The following is a 10,523-nucleotide window of genomic DNA, read 5'->3' as shown; positions in this document are numbered from 1 at the left end:
TATCCTGTTTATTATTTATTGGTCGGCCGAGCCGCCTTATATCCTGTTTATTATTTATTGGTCGGCCGAGCCGCCTTATATCATGTTTATTATTTATTGGTCGGCTGAGCCGCCTTATATTCTGTTAATTATTAATTGGTCGGCCGAGCCGCCGTATAATTTATTTGATATTATGCATTGATCGGCTGAGCCGTCGCATGATTTATTGTCATATAACATAAATATTTCATTGTCATAATTTTTCACTTTTATGAAATTTTATAGATTTGATTGACCGTTTAATACGATATTTTCGGACTAATTTTTGGTGCACTCGATTTAACCCCAACGGTCACAAAGAATTTTTTTCAAAAATTTCCCCTTTCTCCAACGGTCATGAACAGTAATTTTCATCTATAAATACAACTCATTTTCACTCCATTTCATCATCCAAAACATTTCATCTTCTCTCAAAGAATTTCAAATCGCTCTCCTCCGATTTTTCATTTCAAGAAAGATGATTCGCGCACTTTTGTTTTTATGTGCCATTTTTATTTGTGTTTCTATTTATGGTTTATTCGTTAGAGAATTTACTCCGAGTGAATTTAAGATGAATACCGGTTTAATTTTCTTTACATCGCTTCTCCTTGTAATTGCTTGCATGATTAATATAAATGGTTCATTTTAAAATTGCATAATACTATAGTCATATGACATATAATATATTAACCATGACTAATGGTTGTCCATATGCTAAAACGCATCGATCGATGGGTTTATGGGCTATAACGCATCGATCGATGGATCTACTAAAACGACTTTGTTTAATTTAATTCTACACACTGTAATGTGTATCGCTTATTGTTAATTGGTTTGGTTCGGTTAACACTCCAAACATAAAACACCTTTATAACGTGTAGTTGCGTTACCGATTTGCTCGTCTATTCATTGAACCATGCACATGCACACATGTGTCACCAATATGCTTGTTTGATAATAATACGTTTGGTCAAAGTTATAATACTAAATTGGTTTGTTCAAAAAATAATATGTTTGAATTGGTTTGGATAACCATTGGTTTATATGGTTCATGCTATAAATAATTGAGAATCATTAATTAATATTTGCAATATAATCTTTGATTGGTTTGATTGTTTGGTTTTAAAATCTTTGAGCACTAAAGAACTTGATATCATTAATAATCATCAACGCTTGTCTATATGTAAGAATAATAGTTATTTGATGAATTAAATTTTGCTTATTATACTTTAATATGCTTCATGGTTTAATGGTATTAAGGAAACATACTTTATGATTCATGGTCTAACATCATAAAAGAAATTATTTGTAATCGGTTAGTTTTGTAGTCGATTAGTCTTTGGTCTAATATCATAAAATAATTTGGATTATATGTTGATATTTACTAATGTAATGGCCATATTTATATGAGCAAAATTTAAAGTTTTCAGGATTGTGTATTCTCTCGGAAAGATATGTACAAGTTATCAGCCAATTCAGAAACGTGAACAGCTGAAACTTTCATCGCCGATATACTTCTGTTTATAAGATAAGTATTTTTATGCTTTATATACAAGTTTAACAAACTTGATTAGATAAATCAATTTACATGAAGTTGGCAGTGATATAAATTTGTTCATTAAATTGATTGATAGGTTAAACTTTGTTAAATAGCATGAGAGTAATAATATAGTCTATATAATAATTACTATGAAAGTTTTATTTATTTTCTGATATAATAAGACACCTTTGTTAATACATATTTATATATATTTGAAATATTTTGATTTTATTACCATTTATTTATATTGTGGATTTTAAGTTTAAAGCTTGACTCTAAAAGATCCATAAGTTTTGGAAGATAATATATATAAAAAGGTATTATCACCTGAAGTGATTACCTAAAGCTCATTTTGTATTTTGCATTTAAAGATTACAAGACCTGAAGTCTGTAAATAAAGCCAACTATGTTGGATGTTAAGTTTAAAAGTAAAATTTCTTCAAGAAATTTTTTTATGATGCATATATATTGAAAAATATCTATTGATAAATCACGTCTAGTTGATTATGATTCATTCTCCTGGAGAGAATAATATATTTAAAAAAAAAACTCATAAATAGTTGTTTTAGACGTGAGCATAAATGAGGTCAAGGTCCAAAGAGTTTCTTTATAGAACTCATACTCTCACTTAAAGTTGAGAAAATAAACATGGTAATAAAGAAAAGAAATTATGAATTCATCTGAAGATGAAAGAAAATTTATTGTGTGTACAATACAAGGTAGTAAAAACTTATAGAATGCTTAAAAAGAGGATCTATATGATGCTCCAGAAGTGTACATAGTATTACTGCACATAAAAATTCAATTTAAAGTTTTTAAGAATACAATTTAAAGTTCTTAAGGTATTGTATTTTTATAAGTATCAAAAGTTAAAAGGATCTACGAAAAATACATAACCCATGTAGGATATAGTGTTGATTAAGAAAATGAGATACATTCGAGATTGATAAACCTGTAGTATTATCATCTCGAGGGGAAGAGTTAAAGAATCTCACTTTTTATGATAAGTCAAACATCCAGAAGATTATGTTTACACTAAAACTAAGATTGATGAATTTTTCTCAAAGTAAATCCGTAAGATTTTGAGACACTTATGTTGAGACAATAAGCAAACGAAATGATATATACATTTCAATCAAAAATAATTCTCAAAGCAGTATAAGTATTTTAGAGAAAATATCTACAGCCTCTTATATATTGTACTACATAAAGATTAGTATAATGAAGATAAATGTATAGTAAACTAGAAGTTTACATTTGGCATGAATCAGTTAGACCATTTTGGTTCATTAATAATGCGAATATATACTTAAAGGTCATATGCATAGTCATATAAGAACCAGAAGATTCTTCCAAATGATTTGACATATGTTGCTTACCCATAAGATAAAAGGGTAATATGGTTTTCACCAGCCAAAATAAGATATTGGCATAAATAACGAAGATGTTAGTGGACTGATCACCCACTATGCATTTTTATAATATTGGTGAATTCACTTCTTAAAGTCTTTAACGACTATAGCACATTCACTGAGATAAGTGCTAAACATTTTGAGCAACAATGGTTTGCATCAAGCCAATAAATATTCACTAGTTCTCCCCATCATTGGTATAGAATCAGAAACCAATCATTTTCATCTAAGAATGTTGGATGTTGCTCCGCCACAGAGCTTCAAATGAAGATGTGTTTTCAAATGAGGTTGGAAATATATGTTGGATATATATCTCTATTGACACTTAAGAATCCAGAGCCATCCCCGAAAAATATAAGTAAGGCTATACATGAATTCTAAAAGTGAGTTAGTACTTCCAACATAAGGGAGAGAAAATAAACAGCTGGAAAAGAAAATAAGTTGAAAGGAATTATCATTGATCCTCGGGCTAAACACAATGTGAAATACAAGTCCAAAAGATAATTCATTTCAAAACTTACTAAAGCAGTTGCCAGACACAACCCATATAAATATAGTGATCAAGTCACATATACCAGCTGTAAATGCTCCAATAAAAATAAATGTTCTACAAGAACAATATCAAACTGCTAGTCAAGCCTGCAGCGTGGTAGACAGATTGGTTCCCAAGATAAATCCTCGTAAATGAAAAGGAGCATATATTGATAATGGTCAAAACGAGGCAATATAGTTTTGTATGATCTCCAGAAGAGAAATTAAACATGACTGACGAAAATTCAGGTATCTGAGACAAATGAAGAGATCTCAATAAGTTATGTCATGTATGAAACAAAATGGAACCGATAAGAAAATTGACGTCGATGATATTATACATGCAAAGTAGCAGTTGATATAATAAATGAGAAAGAGGATCATGAAAGAAAGTCTATTGAAAAGTGTACACAAAGAAATGATTGGCTAAATCAGAAAGATGCAATAGATAAAGATATAAACTTCTTGTGAAATAGAGAAGTATTTGGACCAGTAGTCCATACACTAAAAGGTGTAAAACAAGTGAGATGTAAATGAACCGTTGCACACAAAGAAGGATCAATATGAAATTAATTGTGAAGAGACATAATTTCATGTGGTAGATGCAACTAGTTTCAAGTTCCTTATAGTCTGGTAATAAAGGAAGAACTTGAATGAAACAATCCACTTGAAAAATGTTAATCCGTGAAAGTGTAATCCATGAAGGATTGATGATATCAAAATCATGTTCCCGGGAACTCTGCATATTCGATCGAATTGAAACAAACTATTTTATGGAATATATGAAATATTATAAGGTTAACAAATGTATCCATTTGTATTTATCAAGAGATTATAAATCAATAGAATCATGATTTGAATATAATCAAAACTCCTGAAGAGTTATAAAAAAATTATATTTTGGAAGAAAACTCTTGACAATACTATATTGTTTTATGTATTCTAAACTGGAGATCTAAAACTAAGATGTTATCATAAAGATCCTTAAAGTATTTTATTTAAGACGCTCGTATATGTTTGGTCCTGAAATACCATACGTAAGAGTGTTATTTAAGAAAATTATTAATCTTTTTCATTACTGAAAGATGTAATTTCATATGAAAAGAAAGAAAATCATAATAGTAACTTCTATAGTTACAAATGAATAATTCGTATGTACGAGACGAATTTCTATACAATTATATGTAAGAAATTTGGTTTGAAATCCAAATAGACGAATAAACTATTGTCTAAGTCAAAAGAGAATTATGGACAAGAAGTCTAAAGGCCCTAGATATCATAATAGAAATGAATAGAGTTTATTCTCTTAAGCTTAATTCTCTGAAGAGAGTTGATTGGAATGCATATCCTGAAGATATTATTTCCAGAGAAAGAAATATGATAGTAAGTGTGGTTGTACTTTTTTTCCTTATCATGGTTTTTTTTTTCCCCATTGGGTTTTTCCATGACATGGTTTTAACGAGGTAACAAAGAACATACAAAAGATAGACAACCAAAGAGAATGTTACAATTTGAGAGATGAAAATCTATCATTGTTCTAAAGGTTCTATGACTACTCATTCGAGGGGGAGCTTACGTAGTTGTACTCTTTTTACTTTTACTACGGTTTTTCCCATTGGGTTTTCCATTACTAGGTTTTTAACGAGGCACCACGTAATACAAGATGGATGATCAAGGGGGAGTGTTATAAATTAAGCATTGAAATGATCATCCACTTCTTTACCAAACTCAAGCACTATGATCATCCACTCCTTTACCAACTCAAGCACTATGATCATCTACTCATCAAACACTATGATCACCCACTCATTTACCAAATTAAGCACTATCTTTGTTATTTTATGTATTGTTGTTCACTATAAATACCATCACTCATCTCACTCTTTTGTACACCAAAAACAAGAACAAGAGTTTATAATCAAAGAACCATTACATCTTCTTCTTCTTCCTTATAATAAACTCTCTCCCTTATACTAGTGTTATTTGCTTCCTACGGGTATCAAATTCTACTCTTATTTAAATTTCTCGATACTATAAATTATAAGTTATTTCATAACAACTACATTATTATTTTTTTTGCACATTTGACAATGTAATTGTCGAATGTGAGTGTCAATAGTCAAAAAATGGTAGAAAATATTTATTTTATTTAGTTTATTACCATAAGAATCATGTTGGTACTCTTGCAAATCCACACCTAAAAAGAAAAACTAGCCACAGATCAAACAACATCGATTAACCCCCAAGGTTTCATAATAAATATACTCAAATCTTGTACAATAAAAACAATAGTTAAAAGGAAACAAATTCATAAAAACAAAACTTTCCCGTTTCGTTCGTTTAAGTTTGAAGCAGACGTTGCGAAAGTGTATTTTTTTAAAAAAGTAAAGAAAAATGGTAATCTTTTCTTTTACACATTACAAAGAAAAGAAAAGAAAAAAAGTTTAAAAATTGCCATTTGTAATAGTTTGCTTGAAGTAGAACCTCTCTACCTCTCTCTCAGTCCTTTTCTCACTCTCTCTCTCTCTTGAGGGATTCTTTTCTCTACAATCAAAGCAAAGCTCTAGAAATTATCCTCTCTCTTTCTCTTCAAACTTTTCCAAGCTTCCTAAATCAAAAATGCACCAGTTTTCTACAACTTTACATATATCCACAGGTAAATCCACATCTCCTTTGTTTTGTATTGTGTAGTAGTAGTAGTAGGTGAGATTTTTTCCCGGGGATTTTTTCTTGTCGTCGTTATGAAAAGTTGCGCGACTCTCCAGATTCATTTCATATCCTCTCTACTCTCTGTTTTCTCCAAAATTTGCCCGAGAAAATTCCTAAACTAAGTATAACCATTTTTACTAAGAAACTTTCAACTTTCCGAAGCTGAATTTCGCAAAAGAAGTCAAAATCTGACCTCTGATCTTCTCGAAACCTCATTAAATATTTATCTTCTTCTTGGGAGGGGTATAATATATATTTATCTATTTATTTTATAATTATATGATTGAAGATACGAATTGATTCACGCTGAATCCGTGATTATGAATTTTCACCGCAAGCTTTCGTTGAAGAGTTGATTTGTCAACGGCTTAGCTAATTATTTTCTTTTTTTTATTTTGATTATTTTTTAGTTGTCGTCCTCCTCTCCCCTCTCACATTCTCCCATTAAACATATCTCCTTCTTCCTCATTTTTGTTTGCAGAGGCGTTTACAAGAGCTTGAGGCTTTGATTACATTTATATATAGGAAAAAAAATGGAAGGAGAGTCGTTTGGTTTGATCGTTGGGATCTCACTTGGTGTGGTGATCGGTGTGTTGTTAGCTATTTCAGCGTTCTTCTGCTTTAGGTACCATAGAAAGACATCTCAGATTGTCAACAGTGGTGGCGGCTCAAGCAGAAGAAGTGCGACGCTTCCCATCAGAGAGAACGGTGCTAACTCTTGCAACATTATGTCTGATTCCACTCTTGGTCCCGATTCGCCTGTCAGATCCTCGAGCAATGGGAGGTCTGGTTGGCTTGACGGGTTTAGTAAGAAGACAAGTGTCATCTCTGCTTCTGGCATTTTGGAATATTCTTACAGGTTTGTCTCTGTGTTTCCTCTGCAATGTCTTATTTTGTTTGTTTATTGTCTCTTAGCTGATAAAAGATTATACATTATTGGAATGTATAATGTTTTTAGAGTGTTTGGTTTGTTTTTAATGTTAAATGTTGACTGATATGATCATACATCTTGCATTCTTGGTTTAACTGTCTCTTGACTGATAAAGATTAGACTTTTCTTCTAAGGAGATATATGGATCTTGTTTTACAGTGTTTAGTTGATTCAATCTTGACGGATTTATGATGTTATATCTTGATTTCTTGGTGTTATATGTCCTTCTTAGATATATGTTGTTTTGGTGGGTTGACTCAGGGATTTGCAGAAAGCAACCTGTAATTTCACGTCTTTGATAGGCCAAGGAGCATTTGGACCTGTCTTCAAAGCTCAAATGTCCACCGGCGAGACCGTTGCTGTCAAAGTTCTCGCCACTGATTCCAAACAGGGGGAGAAAGAGTTTCAGACAGAGGTAAAAAACATATATAGTATTATCTATGAAATATGCTTTGATGATTATGTATGACATTTAAATCCAAATTACAAATCTAGGAAACATGAAGAATCGTTGAAACGTGTCTTTAGGAAAAATTGAGTATTATGAAATCTCTATTGCTCAATGCAGAAGTTGTTGTCTATAAGAGGGGATATTGTCTTAACAGGACATCTTAGTTTTTGTTGTCTTCTTTAGTTTATTCCTAAACTCGATGATCATTATTTAATTTTTGATCAGGTTATGTTATTGGGAAGGTTGCATCACCGTAACCTAGTGAACTTGGTGGGCTATTGTGCAGAGAAAGGCCAACACATGCTTATATATGTCTACATGAGTAAAGGAAGTTTAGCTTCTCACTTGTACAGTAAGCAACTTCTCTAGATCATATATTAATCTCTTTGTCAGTAAATGAATGCAATGTAGATCTACTCGCTACGAGTCATTCACCTCTATTACCTAGCATGGTTTGGAAATTTCACTTATCTGTTGAGGTTTCATACAAATTTGAAACACATTATAATATGCTTTTTTGGTACAGGTGAAAAACATGAACCGTTGAGCTGGGATTTGAGAGTATACATTGCTTTAGACGTGGCACGCGGTCTAGAGTATCTTCATGATGGGGTAAGCTTATGATTTATGTTGAAACCATTAACCATTCTATGCATCTCTTAAGAAACAAACTTAAACAGCTATGGTGTGTTCAACCTTTCTCTTCCAGGCTGTTCCTCCTGTAATCCACAGAGATATCAAATCTTCCAACATTCTGTTAGATCAATCCATGCGAGCTCGGGCAAATATTCTTCTTCTTTGTCCCATTTAAGATCTCTTTTCTTCAAGAAACCTTCATTCTGATTGGCTTAACTTCACAGGTTGCTGACTTTGGCTTGTCTAGAGAAGAAATGGTAGACAAACATGCTGCCAACATCAGAGGAACGTTTGGTTATCTCGATCCAGAGTACATCTCCACAAGAACATACACCAAGAAAAGCGATGTTTATGGTTTCGGGGTTTTGCTTTTTGAGCTTATAGCTGCAAGAAACCCTCAACAAGGGCTAATGGAATACGTTGAGCTGGTAAATTAAAAAACTAACAAAACCAACATGATTAAATCTCTGAAAATTATATTTAAAGACAACCTTTTTTGTTTTCATAGGCGGCGATGAATGCAGAGGAGAAGGTTGGGTGGGAAGAGATTGTGGATTCAAGATTAGATGGGAGATTTGATCTACAAGAAGTGAATGAAGTTGCGGCTTTTGCTTATAAATGCATCTCTCGTGCACCGAGGAAACGTCCCTACATGAGGGACGTTGTGCAGGTTTTGACTCGTGTCATTAAGGTGAGACACTCCAGAAAACGTCAGAAAAAGTCTGCCTCGCCTTCTCCGCTTCCCCCTACGGTGGAGTCTGGTGGTGAGCAGACTGGAAATAGATCAGTTCGGTCGGAAAATCATAGGAGAGATAACTCCATGGACAGTACACTTGAAGACTATTGTTAAAACAAAATGTGTGTTTTAAGTTTCTTATTATTGCTTTTATTGAATTTTTATTTATTTTTGGGTGGGTTTTAGGATGATTTGTAGATTTGGTTAGGAGGAATACACTGGTGTTGATGTTAAATGAAATTTGGTTAACAGGAGCTTGTCTATATGTTTCTTTTGTGAATGACTCAAATATTAGCGTACTTGATCCTATTTTTCGGGAGAACTAAAAAGGAATTTAAAAATCTAAAACTTCATAAATAGTTGAATGAGTTAAGTTTTTTTTAAGAAAAGTATTTTTGAGGAATATTTGGGAATTAAAGATATCGATTTGTTAAGGAATAGTTCAATTTATTCTGGTTATAACCCAGTAAAGAAACCCATTAAACGATGTCGTTTCCTATTCACGTTAAATCGCCTTGCGTAGAACGGATATGACGAAGGTAGAAGTAGAAAAAACAAGTGTTAGCTCACTTGGCAGCGAAAGTTGCAGAGCGAGAGAGAACAAGGTTGAGAAAAATGGCGAGCATGTCTGCTTTCCCCGTTTTCCCTCTCCGCTGCTTCTCCGGTAACTCGCATTTTCGAATCGCAGTTCTAATCTCTCGAAGAGTGTCTGCAGTTGGATGGGTTAGTCATTGTGCAGGTCAAGCACTCCGAGAACCCATGTTTTGTCTTTGCAAAGGTTAGTAAGCAAGATCCTATTACCACATACTTTCGGTTTCCCATTCTGCATTTGTCTGTTTGTATGTGTCAACGTTACTCTTATTGTTGTTGTGTTTTTTTCATTTCAGCTAAAGCGTTGGGAACGGAAAAAATGCAAACCAAACAGTCTTCCTGTTCTGCACAAAATGCATGTCAAGTTTGGTGATATGGTCAAAGTTATATCTGGACGAGACAAGGGTAAAATCGGAGAAGTCACTAAGAGGCCACAACAGTACCATTGTAATCAAAGAGACAAAGATGTTAACCTCAAGGCCAAAAAGTTTCGGTGGCCGGCGGATCCCTTGTCCGTCGGTCGCCACCCCTCCTGTTTCGCCACTCTGCCTCCAATCCTGTCTCTCGATTGTCCTATCGTCGTCTCCTTGCTCAGCCATCTAGATTTTCGTCGGATTGCGGCCGGATCCGGCGGATCTAATCAGTCGCCGAGAGTGTTTTTGGCATCCCCGGAGGGTTGGCGAGTCAGCGGTTGGTTGTCTGTCTTGAGGAAGCTCAGTTTTTGTTGTAGATCTGGGTTTTGGTTGTGGTTGAATCTGGGTCAGGTTCAACCCGAAGATATCGCCGGATTTGAAGCGTGTCGCTGCCGTTTCGCATCTGGCCTTGTGGTGTCTCTACCTCCTCTCCTCTCTTCGGTTCGGTTGCTACGCTAGGACTTCCCCATCTGGATTTTCGGATCTGAGATGAAAAGGCGTTGTGAGGCTTTCGCCGGGGACTCCTTTTGGTCTGGTTCTCTTAGCTCTTAACAT

At 33.8% G+C, this 10,523-nt stretch overlaps 1 protein-coding gene across 2 annotated transcripts; it reads left to right on the top strand.

The window, feature by feature from the left end:
* Positions 1 to 5,946: 5,946 nt before the first annotated feature.
* On the top strand, positions 5,947 to 9,263 carry LOC106346019 (calcium/calmodulin-regulated receptor-like kinase 1). Of its 2 annotated transcripts, none has more exons than XM_013785260.3 (8): positions 5,947 to 6,157; positions 6,692 to 7,069; positions 7,403 to 7,556; positions 7,818 to 7,944; positions 8,119 to 8,204; positions 8,302 to 8,373; positions 8,453 to 8,656; positions 8,737 to 9,263. In XM_013785260.3, exons 2-8 carry the CDS (start codon positions 6,744 to 6,746, stop codon positions 9,076 to 9,078), a joined length of 1,311 nt encoding a protein of 436 aa, XP_013640714.1. In that variant the 5' UTR covers positions 5,947 to 6,157; positions 6,692 to 6,743; the 3' UTR covers positions 9,079 to 9,263. The 2 variants fall into 2 exon arrangements, with proteins under 2 accessions (XP_013640714.1, XP_022554620.1); XM_022698899.2 differs by lacking the exon at positions 5,947 to 6,157 and adding an exon at positions 6,223 to 6,453.
* The last annotated feature ends 1,260 nt before the right edge of the window (positions 9,264 to 10,523 follow it).

The sequence above is a fragment of the Brassica napus genome, chromosome C3, assembly GCF_020379485.1.
Source record: "Brassica napus cultivar Da-Ae chromosome C3, Da-Ae, whole genome shotgun sequence".
Classification (NCBI taxonomy): domain Eukaryota; kingdom Viridiplantae; phylum Streptophyta; class Magnoliopsida; order Brassicales; family Brassicaceae; genus Brassica; species Brassica napus.
This window is presented reverse-complemented; position numbering and strand designations above follow the sequence as displayed.

What these genes read in the sequence shown, in the direction of transcription:
- LOC106346019 (XM_013785260.3), top strand. Translation starts at nt 6,744, where the DNA reads ATGGAAGGAGAGTCGTTTGGTTTGATCGTTGGGATCTCACTTGGTGTG. An exon ending in ATTTTGGAATATTCTTACAG is followed by an intron (nt 7,070 to 7,402) that starts GTTTGTCTCTGT and finishes GGGTTGACTCAG; the next exon opens with GGATTTGCAGAAAGCAACCT. An exon ending in ATCAATCCATGCGAGCTCGG is followed by an intron (nt 8,374 to 8,452) that starts GCAAATATTCTT and finishes TTAACTTCACAG; the next exon opens with GTTGCTGACTTTGGCTTGTC.